Source organism: Aquarana catesbeiana, linkage group LG09 (assembly GCF_042186555.1).
Source record: "Aquarana catesbeiana isolate 2022-GZ linkage group LG09, ASM4218655v1, whole genome shotgun sequence".
Taxonomy (NCBI): Eukaryota; Metazoa; Chordata; class Amphibia; order Anura; family Ranidae; genus Aquarana; species Aquarana catesbeiana.
The window spans coordinates 254,113,844-254,131,114 of NC_133332.1; the positions used below are offsets into that span (position 1 = coordinate 254,113,844).

The following is a 17,271-nucleotide window of genomic DNA, read 5'->3' on the forward strand; positions in this document are numbered from 1 at the left end:
AACACTACCACCTTGTCGGAGGAATATGCCAGCTCTAGCAGTATAAAATAATCAATTAGTTGTGTTTTTTTATTTTTTATTTTTTTTGCCGTACCACTTTAGGGCCCCATTTGCCAAACCAAAGGTTAGAACTTCATACTACAAAACTGATTTCCCTTAAAAGTGGTTAGTGGGAACCAAGTGGTGATGGTGGCAAGGTCTCATCCAGCAACCCTGACAATGCAATAGGGTTGATTTGCATTAGCCCTTCCCTCCTCTTCCACAACCTAAAGTAACCCACCATCCTCAAACCCAGGGGCAATGTATCACAGATAGAGAAAAGCTGGCACTCTGCTGAAGATCAGTATAAAAAGTTGTTTGTTAAACAGGCAAAGAAATCCACACATGGTAAAGAAGCTATAGCTATGATTAGGGCTTCTACAGCTGAAACGCTTTGAGAATTATAAAACCTAAGTTTAGTGGCAGGTATAGAGTCCACGAACTACGATATATGTAATTTAAAATCGATCAATCCTGGTGTGCTGATGGTCTATCTAATTTATTGAGGCCCTAAAATGCCAGGACAGTACAAATACCCCTCAAATGACCCCTTTTTGGAAAGCAGACACCCAGAGGTATTTAGTAAGAGGCACGGTAAGTTTTTTGGAGTTCTTTTTTTTGTCACAATTGTTTTGGAAAATTAAGTAATTAAATATAAATGTGGGGGTTTTTTTTACAATTTTTTTTTTTTTTTTACATACTGTCACCAGAGCAGTACAGGATCATCATGCAACTGGTGTGGCAGTGATCAGGCACACTGACTGACAGTATGTTAAAAAAAAGTTATAATTTTTGTTGTTTACTATTTTTTTTTTTTTTACATACTGTGACAAAAGCAGTACAGTGTCATCATAGTGGCACTGTACTGCTGTGGGGAGGTGATCAGAATGTTTTCACTATGATTAAATAATGATATTTGAAGCGCTTCACAATGTGCATGAAAATGAATATATAAGAATAAATATAAATAGTCAAATAAATCCAGCGGTGAGTAAAAATTCCTATAAAATCCAGCAATCAAAATAGTGTAAAATTATAAAAAAATATAAGAAATTAGTGACACCAAATGTGTAAAAAATTCACATAAAAAATCCACATAAAAATAAATATATAGGGATGTATTCAGAAGGTTCAATTATACAGGTGTAGAATCCTGATTGGTATAGAGCTTTTGATCACTAGCAAAGCTGTTTAAAAACACTTGCTTAATTAAGATGCTCATTGATAGTACCAATGTGTTTTTTGCTTCTATTCACAACCAATGTGAGAATCATAAACAGGCAGATAAGAGAAAAAAACAATCATTGTGCAATAGTTAGGATACCAAGGTACACAGGCCTGTGTACCTTGGTATCCTAACTATTGCACAATGATTGTTTTTTTCTCTTATCTGCCTGTTTATGATTCTCACATTGGTTGTGAATAGAAGCAAAAAACACATTGGTACTATCAATGAGCACCTTAATTAAGCAAGTGTTTTTAAACAGCTTTGCTAGTGATCAAAAGCTCTATACCAATCAGGATTCTACACCTGTATAATTGAACCTTCTGAATACATCCCTATATATTTATTTTTATGTGGATTTTTTATGTGAATTTTTTACACATTTGGTGTCACTAATTTCTTATATTTTTTTATAATTTTACACTATTTTGATTGCTGGATTTTATAGGAATTTTTACTCACCGCTGGATTTATTTGACTATTTATATTTATTCTTATATATTCATTTTCATGCACATTGTGAAGCGCTTCAAATATCATTATTTATTCTTTTTAAGTGACTCTGAAAACACTCTCTTTTGATAGCAGCCTCACTTGGTTTTATGTGTAATTATCAGCTATTTAGCATCACAGCGCTTTGTGTTTTATATATATTTTTTTTCACTATGATTGCTTGAATGGATGGATGGCATCCATTCATGTGACCTTGTGCACTATTGTGATAACTGTGATTGGCCACAGCTATCACATGGTACAGGTCTGCTGTGATTGCCCGCCTGTACCATGTGATCACCGTGACCAATCACAGACATCACAATAGTACACAATGGATGCCGATGAATGAAAGCCATTGTGTACTATTGACGTGATCGCTGTGATTGATCATTGGGCTGGCCAGTGATCTATCTTCCGCTTTGTCCACCAAGGCATGCACTCTGAGGACATCATGTAATGTCCCCCCACGTTAGTAGTGCTCCTGCCCAGCTGTCATTTTACAATAGGCCCAGGTGGGAATTGATTATTCAGCACAAATGATGATACTTACATTCAATGTGAAGTGTCCCTTGTGCTGGTGGCTTCTGTCTTTGTTGAAGTCCAAGATCCTCTGCCCTTCCCCGCCATACCCCTGCAACAGTAATCTTCCGGTGCTGAGGGGGCTATTACAGCTGCTGAACCTTCCATAGATACTTGTCAACAGTGCTGACAATGCCCACCTTTTCCGCCCCCCCCCTCTTTCATTCATAGAAGCTGTACTATAGCTTCCATCAATGACATTGCTCTACGAATGGAGGAGAGGTGGATAAAAGAAATGTCTTCCTTCATTCATAGAGTACTTATCACTGATGGAAACTATAGGTTAACTTCTATGAATGAAAGAGTGGGGAGGAAAGGGCAGGCATATCAGCACCCTTGACACATGCCTATGGCAGGTCCAGCAGCTGTATTAACTCCGTCAGCACCAGAATATTAACATTGCGGGGGTATGGCGGGGGAAACCAGAGAACTTTTGGATTACAGCAGCCACCAACGCAAGGGACACTTCTCATTTAATGAGTGCCTGTGATAGGTCCAGAAGCTGTATAAACACCTGCAGGGGTATGGTGGAGTGGAGGCAGAAGACTTCAGATTTCAACTAAGAGAGCAGCCACCAGCATAAGGGACAATTCTCACTTAATGTAAGTACTGTCCCTTTTGCTGATATGAAAAAAAAAAAAAAAAACACTAATAGGGCGTACACACGGTCGGACTTTGTTCGGACATTCCGACAACAAAATCCTAGGATTTTTTCCGATGGATGTTGGCTCAAACTTGTCTTGCATACACACGGTCACACAAAGTTGTCGGAAAATCCGATCTTTCTGAACGCGGTGACGTAAAACACGTACGTCGGGACTATAAACGGGGCAGTGGCCAATAGCTTTCATCTCTTTATTTATTCTGAGCATGCGTGGCACTTTGTCCGTCGGATTTGTGTACACACGATCGGAATTTCCGACAACGGATTTTGTTGTCGGAAAATTTTATCTCCTGCTGTCCAACTTTGTGTGTCAGAAAATCCGATGGAAAATGTCCGATGGAGCCCACACACGGTCGGAATTTCCGACAACACGCCCCGATCGGACATTTTCCATCGGAAAATCCGACCGTGTGTACGGGGCATTAGTCTTTAACAAACTTTTGGTATGGATCTCCAGTGGAATACCAGCTTTTTTCTACATTGGATGTTCAATTGCTGGTTAACAGGAGCCTTGCCATGGCACCAGTGTCATGCTAGTTGGGATGGGATGAGGACGTTGGGCACACCAATTTTTTGTTTGCAAGACATTAAAATATTCATATAGCTCGTCATTAAAGTGCAAGGCAACAGCAAGTTCAAATGCATAATGGAGCATAATAGAGTACTCCATGCTTGAGGAAGCCTGCTTAGTGGCACCAAATCTTGCTGCTTTGCATGAAGGATTGTGCGCTTGAACTTGCTACTGCTTGCTTTGCACTTTAATAAAGAAATATATGGGTTTTGATACACAAACTCAGGTGCGTATTTACCCCAATCTTGCAATCTTGGTCTGTTGATTCTTCTTTCTACTTGAGCTTGTGTGCTGGGCCCTCGTAGACTTGTATGGGGCTTACACCTGAAGTTGGAGATCCATGGAAGATATCCCCATAGAAATCTATAAGGACCCAGCACACAGGAAGGCAATTTTGGCTCGCAGCATATAATGTGTAGGAAACTCAGGTATGTGATGGACATCCTAGTAAATATATATGTGTATATCCCAAAGCAGATACCTTTAGGTTCTGGTGCCCAACCTGTGGCCCTTTGGTATATCATGCGTGGCCCTTTGACCTCAGCAGTCTATAGTGGAAACCTTGATTAGGGTAATAGCATTGATCTCTTCTAGCCTCATGTAACATGTTCCCAGTTTCATATTGTCTTCTTCAGAATGTTCCTAGCAAATGCATTTCATTATTTTTAAGGAGCGCATATTTGGTATTTTTTATATATTTTCCTGCAGTTTAGCTTTTTAGCCATTTAGAGGAACCTTTCACTTTGAGAGGAAGAAGAACAGAAATGCACAGGAAATGTGTGTAGGAAGAAAATAAAAAAAGGAAATGTATGTAGGAAGAAATTAAAAAAAGGAAATGTGTGTAGGAACCCAATGCACAAATGCATAATCAAGCTGTGCGTGCAGTAACATCATCGTTGTACCAGCTATGTAAGATGAAAGTCATCTCCCGTCCATTACAATACAGACTCCCCTCCTTTTAAGTCATTTTAAGTCATTCTAGCTTACTGCTCTTTAAAACAAGGGAGCCTAACCACCAGTGTAAAACACATAATGGCACTGAAAATGAAAACATCACAAGTTAACAGGATTTTCCAAAGCTAATCATGGTGTATTAAGTAGCCCAAAGATTATGTAATTTTCTTGCCTTCCAGCATGGGTTGCAGGAAAGAAAATTGCTTGATTCCCACATCAACATGGACTATGTAGGATGGTGAAATCGCTCCCACAGCACTATTGTGTTCTGCTAGCAGGGAGCCTTTTGTCTAACCCTTTGGAACTGATTTATTGGAGTCCCAGACTATGTTCACTTCAAATATCCAAACAGATTTACGTACACTTTCAGGATTTAGGCTAGTGCAAATTTATTCTTCTAGTAAATTGGCACCACTGGCCCTAATAGAAAACACACATTACCACAATTTGTAAACGTCCAAAGGACGGGGTTCCCTGCTGATATACTATATGGCAAAAAGTATGTTGACACCCCTCCAAAAGGCTGAGTTAATTTGCATAACGCTTACTCCAAAAATGGTTTTGAGCAGTTTGGTGTGGAGGAACAGAATGGTCAGTGCAGAGCCCTGCCTCAACCCTACTGGTGTTCCACAGACAAACTCCAAAATCTTTTAGGAAGCCTTCCCAGAAGAAGGAGGCGGTTTTCTGTTCCAGCATGACAGCATGTAAATACAACCAGGTCCATGATGAGACATGGTTTGACCAGTTTGCTGTAGAGAAACTTGAGTGTCCTTCAGAGAACTCTGGCCTCAACCCTACTGAACACCTTTTGGGATGAACAGGAATGCCAATTGTGAGCCAGGTCTACACATCGAACATCAGTACCTGACCTCAAAAAATATTATATTGGCCGAATGGCCAAAAAATTTTATAGACACACTACAAAATATTTTAGAAAGCCTACCCAGAGGAGTGAAAGCTATTAAAGCCACAAAGGTGCACAACTCCATATTAATGGCTATGGTTCTGAAACGGGATCAACAATAAGCTCATGTAGGTGTAATGGTCAGGTGTCCACAAGCTTTTTGTCATAAAGTGTAGCTCGGGCTTCGTAAACAATGTGGTGGCTACTATTAGTTAAATATACTTTACTACCATTCAGTGAGTCTAAATATTGTGGTTCGTTCTCCGGCAATATACATGGTCTAAATTAAGCTGCACAAATAAAATAGTGAAAATGTTGATATTAGTATACCAAGCTTAACATATCACTAAGACATGCTACGTGTAAGAAATAAAAGCTGATAGAAGCCCAGGCGTCCAGTATAGTATCTGAGAGAGCTATCGGAGCATGTGTTCCCTCGGGTGGATAATTTAGAAGTTGGACTAGACCCTTCTTTGCAATTTTCATGGAGTTGATTTCCTAAGGCAGCCTTGAGCAGTCATTTGAATGCCTCTCATCTCCTTACCCCCCTCGCCATCAGATACAGCATTATAAGTACAGCTGTGCCCCTCAATCAGAGGGTCATGTATCTAAAGTACTGTTTCATTGCTGGCTGAAGTACTCGATCACCCCTTAAGCTTGTAAAGCTGAAGTACTCAATCACCCCTTTAGCTTGTAAATATAGCCCCGACATCTCCTGGCTGGTACACAAGAACACATAATCAACATTAAATCTATCATGGAGCAACACCAAGTGTAAAGAAGTCCTTGCCACATTGACTAGTGTCCGCAGCCAAGAGAATACATTCTTTTGCTAATGAGTTCTGTGTATAGTTAAAATATATATCTGGGCAAAATAAAAAAATAAAAAATGTAGTGCATCTCCACAATACATGCACATTTCCATTGTTTTTTCTCTTTAAAAATGCTACAAGTACAGAAAATAGGTGTTGAACTGCCAGAAATCCAATGAGCTCCTAACTTCTTGTAGTGAGGTGGCAATGCTGCCTCTGCTGCACTGAAATCCCTTCAAGTGTTGTGGGCCCCACTCAGTTTTCTTTTGCTGGACTACATAGAACGCCTCACCTCTTTCGAACCTCCACTCCAAAACATAAGGGGGCGTATTGTGTAGTCCACCAAGGAGAACTCAGAAGGCTGGACAACACTGCTTGGGATTTCAGTGCAGCAGAGACAGAGCTCTCTACAGGAACTTAAAGTGGAAGTAAACCCCCCCCCCTATGGTTTTCAGCCAAGGAAGCTGCCATCTTGGTCTGTTTAATCTTTAAGTGCCATGAATCTGGTACTTGCAAAGAGGATAGAGGGATAAAACATGTGGAATTGTGTATGCAATGCAGAGATGTACTCAAAACATTTTGTTTTAAATTTTGTCTATTTTTCCATCCACTACTTTTCACATTGGATACATAATGTTGTATAAACTGTCATATACGAAAATGGACATATTGGTATAATGTGTAGAAACACATCTGTATTTCCCAGATTCCCCCAGAAATTCCCATTTTAAATGGAAGTGCTCCAGCACTGTAGTCTGCTAGTAAAAACCGTGATGGTTCCCCGGTGTGTCCTCTTGTAAGTTGGTCACATGGCACACGTATAGCTTGTGGTTTTGCACGACGATCATCCTGCACACAAACATGCGCCTTTTAACGGCCACGCCTTTCAGATATGACACGGTGAAAACTGGAGGCGGAGTCCATTTTGCATAATCTGTACATGGTGACCCTTAAGGCACACTGCATGGGTAAGGGAAACGGCCAACAGAGGGCTCTTCATGAACTGTGAAAGTAGAGGGGTTTGACTCTTCCAGACAGGATCTTGGGGACCTGGACGGAAATTATCTCAGACATCATCTCGGGAAAATCCACGCTCACCATCTGGGCCTTTACAAATAGGTCAAATGTAAACTGGTGCAGCTCACGTGCGATCTAAAAAATAAAAGTATAAGAAATAAAGTATGATGTACACATGAAACTTAATAAGAAGCAAACATAGTGAATAGTAAACTTGGGTTGAAGAACTGGCGGGAAACGACATTTTAAAGGACCAGGTTCAATAGAAAAAAAGGTTAGCATGGGAAAAGGCCCAAAATGTACTTTCCAATACTTGACTTTATCAGGCCAGTTTTTGGAGTTTATGTATGAGCACTGGCAGGTGCAGAGATGGCATTCTGAAAATCAACTGCATTCACATAAATAATGAGTTACTGTATGGCTATATATACTCTATGATTTCAATACACTGCATGAAGCTGCATTAAAGGTCATGGTAGAGACATGTCTGATGATTGATATCTTTGATGAAAACTGTAAAAACAAATGACAACATGCTCCGTCAGACAACAGTATCTCACACACATAGTTTAAATGAAAGGAGCAATGTGTTCCCACAGTGCAACATTCTGCTTGCTGATTGCATTCTGATTCCTATGTCCATGGTTATTTTTCTTTCTCGAACATCACGGGACACAGAGCCACAGTAATTACTGATGGGTTATATAGGTATCACTGGTGATTGGACACTGGCACACCCTATCAGGAAGTTCAACCCCCTATATAATCCCTCCCCCTTGCAGGGATACCTCAGTTTTTACGCCAGTGTCTTAGGTGATGGACGTGTAAAGATGTCCTGTGCTGAGCTCCAAAGGGAATATCCTGATATCCTATACTGGGGCAAGCCAGGCGAACCGGATCCATTCAAAGTGTCTTTTCATGGCCAAATTGAATGGTACCCGGGCCTCGTGTCCGAAGAAACAAGGTTTTACCCGTAACGCTTCTCTTTTTAGAGAGCTGGACCTCGCAGATCAGAAAATGGCTTTAAACTTCCTAATTTCTGGCGAGGTGCTTTACGGTCCCAGAACTGTTGGATCCCCCTATTCGTAGGGGGCCCCAGTCTCTGACGGTTTTTTCAAATGGAGCCCACCGTGAGAGGTGAAGATTGGGTCTGTGTAAACAGCACCCTGCGGCTGGATAAGGTAAGAGGAGATTCCACAGAATTTTTGAGTTCTAGTGGCTTTTCTCCTTTAAGGTAAATGCATGCTATGCCTATTGTGACCACCGGGGGCTGCCAACAGCACAAACCTGCACATGCTGACTGTCTGTCTGAGTGTTCATCGCTGGTGTTTCTCCTCACAGCGTCTCAAGCCGGCTGCAAAAAGGTAAGATGGAGGAGGGATTTCTCATGTTTGAATGTTCCCCCTAGGCTAGAGGGGCCACAGGGGTCTAGAAAGTGGTTATACCACCCGGGCTCTGCGGCCTAATGGCCACCATCTCTGAAGATAGCCGTTCAGGCAGATCTTGTTACCAGCCTCTAATCCCCCCAACCCCCCCCCCCCATCCCCAGCCTTTCTCCAGAAGCATGACAGGAGAGTCGGCCAGCGCGGGAAGCGCTCGTTTTTTTCAAAACTCGAGGGGGGGGGGCGGTAGAGGAGGGGGCGGGACGTCAGCACAGGTGCTTAGACTCCCACTCAGGCCAGCTGCAGGCTATTAAAGGCACTCTGTACAGGTGCACTCAGGCTTCTGAGAGACACAGAGCTGACGGTCGCATGTAAGGTGGGACACAGGCATTCTCCTAGGCAGCATTTACTGAAGTAACACCAGACTGAGCATTGGGTAGCAAGGCTTTTAGCCAGACTACATCGCTCAGCGGGCAGTGTTCATTTGTATACCTCACACCTTGTTGCTTTGCACTATGGGTAGAAGAGGTTCAAGCACCCCAGGAACTAGAGACACTAGGGGATCTCGTTCAGGTTCTGAGGGCCCCCTGTCGGCAGCATCCTCCCCCCTAAAGATGGGCCAGGGATGGCTAGCCAGGGAGAGCCATCGGGGTCAGGGGCTACACCTGCTTCTGGCACTTCAGCCCCTGTATATATTACACAAGAGGTTTTTTCCTCAACCATTAATGGTCTAGAGGAAAGATTAATGGCCGTGATTACGTCTTCACTCAGTGGAAGAAAACGCACTAGGCCTTCCTCTGTTCCCCAAGACCCTCAGACAGAGGAGCTCTGGGATAAAGGAGATGAATCCCTTTCAGAGGATCGGGATGGGACGGATGATTCCTCTTCAGAGGACTCAGGTGGAGAGGGACCCTCTGCGACTTCCCAAGAGGAGAAAGTCTTAGTGCAGATCCTCACTGGATTGGTCCAATCCACATTTAAGTTGCCCATACCTGAAACTGCTAAAGAAGCCTCTTCTCCTTTGGGGTCACTGAAACCTTTCCAAGCAGCACATGCTTTTCCTGTTCATACTTTACTTCAAAAGCTCATTTATTCTGAGTGGGATCACCCAGACAAACATTTTTTTCCGCCGAGAAAGTTTTCAACACTTTATCCGATGGAAGAAAAGTTTATTAAAATGTGGGGAATACCGGTTATTGATGCCGCCATTTCCTCCGTAAATAATAGCCTGACTTGTCCTGTAGACAATGCTCAGATGCTCAGGGATCCTGTAGATAAAGGGATGGACTCCCTATTGAAGGATGTTTTCTCCTTAGCAGGATCAGTGGCCCAACCTGCAGTAGCAGTGATTGGAGTCTGTCAATAATTAAGAGACCATGTTAAGCAGGTCATCGAAGTATTACCTGAACAGCAGGCCCAGGGGTTTGCTAACCTTCCAGCGGCCTTATGCTTTGTGGTTGACACCATTAGAGATTCTATCGTGCAAACCTCCCGTCTTTCGCTGGGGTTGGTGCATATACGTAGAATCCTATAGTTGAAAAATTGGTCAGCCGAAGCACCATGTAAGAAGCTACTGGCTGGGTTTCCATTTCGTGGTGCAAGGTTGTTTGGAGAGGACTTGGATAACTATATCAAGAGAATCTCTTGTGGGAAAAGCACTCTCTTACCTGTCAAGAAGAAGAGTAAGCGTCCTTCTTTCAAACGGACTCTTTCCCCAGCGCCGGGGGCTTCAGCCTCCAGGCAGTCTCGACGGCCACCTCCATCGGGGTCCAGAGACAAGAGACAACCCCAGGGACAAAAGAAGTCCTGGGGAAAGAAGCCTACTAGGCAAAACACTAAGACCTCTGCATGAGGGGGCGCCCCCGCTCACTCGAGTGGGGGGAAGACTGCGACAGTTCTCAGAGCTCTGGCAGGAGGACTTCCAGGACAGATGGGTAATCTCCACGGTAACCTTAGGGTACAAGCTGGAGTTTCAGGAATTCCCTTCTCCTCGGTTCCTCAGACCAAGTGTTCCCAGAGACCCAGAGAAGAAGCAGTCGCTCCTTCTAGCATTAGAGCGACCTTTGTCGCAGGAGGTCATTATGATAGTTCCCGCAAAGGACCAGGGATTGGGCTTCTAGTCCAACCTTTTTACGGTCCAAAAGCCAAATGGGGATGTCAGGCCCATTCTGGACTTAAGGGATCTGAACCGATTCCTAAGGATTCAATCCTTCCGCATGGAATCAATTCGAACAGTAGTTCCCACCCTGCAGGGAGGAGAATTTCTGGCATCAATAGACATCAGAGATGCATATCTGCATGTGCCCATTTTTCCTGCTCAGCAGAAGTTTCTGCGCTTCGAGGTAGGAGGGCGCCATTTCCAGTTTGTGGCTCTGCCTTTCGGGATAGCCACTGCACCTCGAGTGTTCACAAAGATCTTGGCTCCTCCTCTGGCCAGATTAAGGGGTCAGGGTATAGCTGTCATAGCATACCTAGACGACCTGCTCTTGATAGACCGGTCGGTAGCCTCTTTGAATGGAAACTTGAGGACCACAGTCAGGTATCTAGAACACCTGGGTTGGATCCGCAACTTAGAAAAGTCTTTCCTAAAACCAGTAAGAAGACTGGAGTATTTAGGTCTGATTATAGATACAAGCCAGGAGAAAATATTTCTACCCTAGGCAAAGATCACTGCTTTGAGAGAGCTGATTCTGACAGTAAGGACCAAGAAGGGTCCCTCAGTCCGCCTTTGTATGAGGCTACTAGGGAAGATGGTGTCTTCATTCGAAGCAGTTCCCTATGCTCAGTTTCACTCAAGAATGCTGCAACACAGTATTCTGTCGACCTGGAACAAGAAGGTTCAGGCATTAGACTTTCCGATGCACCTGTCGCATGCAGTGCGTCAGAGCCTCAATTGGTGGCTCATACCCGAAAACCTGCACAAGGGGAAATCCTTTCTACCGGTTACCTGGACGGTGGTAACAACAGATGCCAGTCTGTCAGGTTGGGGAGCAGTTCTGGAACAGGCTGCGGTCCAAGGGGTATGGTCCAAGACAGAGAGGACCTTACCCATCAACATTCTGGAGATCCGGGCGATACATCTAGCTCTAAAAGCCTGGACTATCAGGCTACAGGGTTGTCCGGTCAGGATCCAGTCCTGCAATGCCACAGTAGTGGCTTATGTCAATCATCAGGGAGGCACCCGGAGCCGAGCTGCTCAAAAGGAGGTGAACCAGATCTTAGTCTGGGCAGAGATGCATGTGCCATGCATATCGGCAGTTTTCATCCCGGGAATAGAGAATTGGCAGGCGGACTATCTAAGTCGCCAGCAGTTACTTCCAGGGGAATGGTCTCTGCATACCGACGTCTTTTGGGCCATATGCCAAAGATGGGGGGTTCCAGATGTAGATCTCTTTGCATCCCGATTCAACAAAAAGATAGACAGATTTGTGGCAAGGACAAAAGATCCTCTTGCATGCGGGATGGATGCGTTGGTGATTCCGTGGCATCGGTTCTCACTGTTTTACGCATTCCCGCCTATTCTGCTATTACCACGACTCCTTCGCAGGATCAGGCAGGAAAGGAAGTCGGTACTTCTGGTGGCCCCCGCTTGGCCCAGAAGGACTTGGTATGCAGACATAGTAAGGATGACGGTAGGTCCCCCGTGGACCCTACCAGTACGCCCAGACCTGTTATCTCAAGGTCCAGTGTTCCATCCTGCCTTACAAACGCTAAATTTGACGGTTTGGCTATTGAGACCCACGTTCTGAAGAGTCGTGGGCTCTCAGGTCCTGTCATATCTACCTTGATTAATGCAAGGAAGCCAGCTTCCAGGATGATTTATCATAGAGTCTGGAAAGCTTATATAACCTGGTGTGAATCCAGAGGTTGGCATCCCAGGAAATATGTCATAGGTAGAATTCTTGATTTTCTACAATTAGGATTAGAGATGAAGCTGGCCTTGAGTACCATCAAGGGCCAGGTCTCGGCCTTATCAGTATTGTTTCAACGGCCACTTGCTTCGCATTCTTTGGTCCGAAACTTTATGCAGGGGGTGATGCGTCTTAATCCTCCGGTTAAAGCGCCCCTAAACCCCTGGGACTTGAACTTGGTTCTGGCTGTGTTACAGAAACAGCCTTTTGAACCAATAAGTCAGATTCCTTTGGTCTTGTTGAAAAGGAAGTTAATTTTTCTGGTGGCCATCTCTTCTGCTAGAAGAGTATCAGAATTAGCAGCTCTTTCCTGTAAGGAGCCTTATTTGATTATACACAAGGATAGAGTGGTACTACGCCCTCATTCTAGTGTTTTACCGAAGGTGGTTTCTGATTTTCATTTAAATCAAGACATTGTTCTACCTTCCTTTTTTCCAGATCCCTGTTCTCCGGAAGAGAGATCTCTACATTCGTTGGATGTAGTAAGAGCAGTTAAGGCCTATCTAGGGGCAACTGCTCAGATCCGCAAGACGGATGTTTTGTTTGTGCTGCCAGAGGGTCCCAATAGAGGACAGGCAGCGTCAAAAGCTACCATTTCTAAATGGATTTGACAGTTGATCATTCAAGCTTACGGTTTGAAACAGAAGATTCCTCCGTTTCAGATCAAGGCACATTCCACAAGGGCTATTGGTGCTTCTTGAGCAGTGCATCACCGGGCCTCTATGGCTCAAATCTGCAAGGCCGCAACCTGGTCTTCAGTTCATACATTTACCAGATTCTATCAGGTGGATGTGAGAAGGCATGAGGATATCGCCTTTGGGCGTAGTGTGCTGCAGGCAGCGGTACAGGGTCCTCAGGTCTGATTGCACCCTACTTGGTCGTGGTTCCCCCCCCTCAGGTAGCATTGCTCTGGGACATCCCATCAGTAATTACTGTGGCTCTGTGTCCCGTGATGTTCGAGAAAGAAAATAGGATTTTTTAAAACAGCTTACCTGTAAAATCCTTTTCTTTCGAAGGAGATCACGGGACACAGAGGTCCCGCCCCTCTACTAATACACTATATTGCTTGGCTACAAAACTGAGGTATCCCTGCAAGGGGGAGGGATTATATAGGGGGTTGAACTTCCTGATAGGGTGTGCCAGTGTCCAATCACCAGTGATACCTATATAACCCATCAGTAATTACTGTGGCTCTGTGTCCCGTGATGTCCTTCGAAAGAAAAGGATTTTACAGGTAAGCTGTTTTAAAAAATCCTATTATTTTTACACTACATGGCCAAAGGGGCTTCTGACCAATCACGCCTCATATACTGTATGTCCAAAATGATGAGAACACCTATCCAAATGATGGAATTCCCGTGTTTCCAGTGAAGTGTAATGTGTTCTTTCTACATTGTGGCAAAAGTTTGGGGAAGCCCCTTCTCTGTTTCACCATGATTGTGCCCATCTGTACAAAGTCAGCTCCATAAAGACATGGTTTGACCAGTTTGGTGTATAGTAGCCTTCCTCAACTTTTTCAACACAAAGGAACCCTTGAAATAATTTTCTGATCTCAGGGAACCCCTGCTAAAAATGACTATACCTACATCACAAAATACATTAATGTGGCGGTCAGTGGGAAGAATGCAATTACTGATAGCTAAAAAGATCAATTGTGTCAGTGGAAGATTATTTGAGAGGCAAACATTGCTTATTGCTCAAGGAACCCCTAGCAACCTCTAGAGCAGGGGTCTCAAACTTTGTGGCCCTCCAGCTGTTGCAAAACTACAAAACTACTACAAAAAGTCCCATCATGCCTCTGCCTGTGGGAGTCATGCTTGTAACTGTCAGCCTTGCAATGCCTCTTGGGACTTGTAGTTTTGCAACAGCTGGAGGGCCACCAGTTTGAGACCACTGCTCTAGAGGAACCCTGGTTGGGAAACCCTGGTGTAGAGAAACAGAACCCTGACCTCAACCCTACTGAACTTTGGTGGACTGACTTTGGCCTAGGTAGACCATGGTGTACCTTGCCTCTGTCCGGAGCCTTGTTCCCCAGGGGGATCAGGGTTTGAGTCCCTTCTCTTCGGAAAATTTGGCCATACTGTACCCCCTGTGCTCTTTTTTGTGTGCTGTGGTTCACTTTTTGTGTTCACGGGGGTTTTGACAAAAATTTACTGTAACGAGAAGCTTAATGTGATACTAAAGCCCTTTTTTTTAAAATTTAAAATAACAAATATGTTATACTTCCCTGTTATGTGCAGTGGTCTTGCTCAGAGCAACCCAGATCATCCCCTTCTCGGGTCCCTCGCTGACGTTCCTGGCCCCTCCCTCCCGCTGAGTGCTGCTGTGTGATCATTTAGACTGCGGCCCTACCCCCTCTCTCTCCTTATTGGCTTACTGACTTTGATTGACAGCAGCGGGAGACAATGGCGCCCCCTGCTGTCTCAGCCAATGAGGATGGAGAGTCCCGGACAGCCGAGACACTCATGCAGCATCGCTGGATTGAGATGGGGTTTAAGTAAGTATTAGGGGGGCGGAGGGGGGGCTGCTGCACACAGAGGGTTTTTTTTAACTTAATGCATAGCATTTCCCCCTCTCTTTCCTGAACTCAGTTGAGTTTAAACCTGCAGGAAACATGATAGCAGGTCACCAGTCCACTGCAGCCGTGGAATTCCCTACCCCGTAGCCATGCAGGGATGCTGGTGACATCATTGACTTATTATGGCTACACTGCCATATTTGGACAATGTCATTGTCTAAATACTGTACGGCCATGTGGCCAAATTAGGTCAATGATGTCATCAGCACGGATTTCCATGGCCAAAGCTAAATGGGCCAGCGGCCTGCTATCATGTGGCTGTTTCCTGTGAGTTTGTGCCAAACTGAGTTCAACCTGAATCTTACCCATCCTTAGTAATCATCTCTTTGTATCACATAAATAAAAATGTACTAGATTGTTAATATACAGAACTGATAAATTATTTGAGACATCAATCCTCACTCACTGGCTGCACTGAATCCAGGAGTTTGGTAAGTTGGAAAAACCGCCGTGAGCTCGAAGCTGGGTTGTTCCTTTTGCAGGAGATGACACGATCTAATTCCTTGATGTAGTTCATCCGAAGCTCGTCAAAGCACTTCTGGTCTTTTAGACCTTCCACAGGAACTGGAAACAAGTGAGGCACGTTTTACAGTAAGTGAAATGAGCTGTATTACCCCAGTCAAACCATTAGGTCCATCATATTTCATATTAACATAAAATCACAAAAACATATTACATGTAGTATTTTCTTTATTGTGTATTATTTGCTAGTTTTAGAAATCCAAGGAACATCACACCAATGGTATACGGTCCAAATATAATTCTTTCATCATAAAAATTAGAAAAGACAAGCAAACGTTTTAGAAAATTCTAATGGGCCCTGATGAATGGAGTCCTTTTATAACCACTGAAAAGCACTTGTTTGTCTTTTTGGATTTTTTAAACTGAATTAAATATATGTGGAATATCATCCATTGGCGTGGTGCTCCTTCTCTTTCAAAAGGATTTTGTTCCAGAGCTATGCTCTTTGCTCCCCCCTAAGACTCAGTGAAAATAGCTTCTTCATGGAGATCTAACAGCCTATGGTTTTATATGTAGAATGTGGCCATCTACAGTTAGGGAAAACAGTATTTGATCCCCTGCTGATTTTGTACATTTGCCCACTGACAAAGAAATGATCAGTCTATAATTTTAATGGTAGGTTTATTTTAACAGTGAGAGACAGAGCAAAAGACAACAATATCCTGAAAAATGCATTTCAAAAAAGTTATAAGTTGATTTACATTTTAATGAGTGAAATAAGTATTTGATCCCCTGACAATCTGAGATCTGGGATCAAAGATGTTTGGCTCCCATGGGTCTTATATACAGGTAATGAGCTGAGATTAAGAGCACTCTCTTAAAGAATCTCTCCACCATGGCCAAGACCAAAAAGCTGTCCAAGAATGTCAGGGATAAGATTGTAGACCTACACAAGGCTGGAATGGGCTACAAGGCCATCGCCAAGCAGCTTGGTGAGAGGGTGACAACAGTTGGTGTGATTATTCACAAATGGAAGAAACACAAGATAACTGTCAATCTCCCTCGGTCTGGGGCTCCATGCAAGATCTTACCTTGTAGAGTTTCACTGATCATGAGAACGGTGAGGAATCAGCCCAGAACTACACGGGAGAATCTTGTCAATGATCTCAAGGCAGCTGGGACCATAGTCACCAAGAAAACAATTGGTAACACACTTATGCCAAGAAGGGCTGAAATCCTGCAGCACCCGCAAGGTCCCCCTGCTCAAGAAAGCATGTCTGCTAATGAACATCTGAATGATTCAGAGGAGAACTGTGTGAAAGTGTTGTGGTCAGATGAGACCAAAATCAAGCTCTTTGGCATCAACGCAACTCGCTGTGTTTGGAGGAGGAGGAATGCTGCCTATGACTCCAAGAACACCATCCCCACTATTAAATATGGAGGTGGAAACATTATGCTTTGGGAGTGTTTTTTTTGCTAAGGGGACAGGACAATTTCACCGCATCAAAGGGACTGGGGTTTTGTATCGTCAAATTGTGGGTGAGAACCACAGCCAGGGCAATGCAAATGGGTCATGGACGGGTATTCCAGCATGACAATGACCCAAAACACACGGCCAAGGCAACAAAGGTGTGGCTCAAGAAGAAGCACATTAAAGTCCTGGAGTGGCCTAGCCAGT

The 17,271-nt window shown here is 43.9% G+C and overlaps 1 protein-coding gene across 1 annotated transcript in view; it reads right to left on the reverse strand.

Annotated features, from left to right (window-relative positions):
• Positions 1–6,747: 6,747 nt before the first annotated feature.
• AR (androgen receptor) overlaps positions 6,748–17,271 on the reverse strand; it is a 354,006-nt gene continuing 343,482 nt past the window's right edge. Inside the window, exons 7-8 of the mRNA XM_073600215.1 lie at positions 15,538–15,695; positions 6,748–7,395 (exon numbers count right to left, since the gene is read on the reverse strand). Coding sequence (XP_073456316.1) covers positions 7,240–7,395; positions 15,538–15,695 — 314 coding nt within the window. The 3' untranslated portion in view covers positions 6,748–7,239. The remainder of the gene's footprint in view (positions 7,396–15,537; positions 15,696–17,271) is intronic.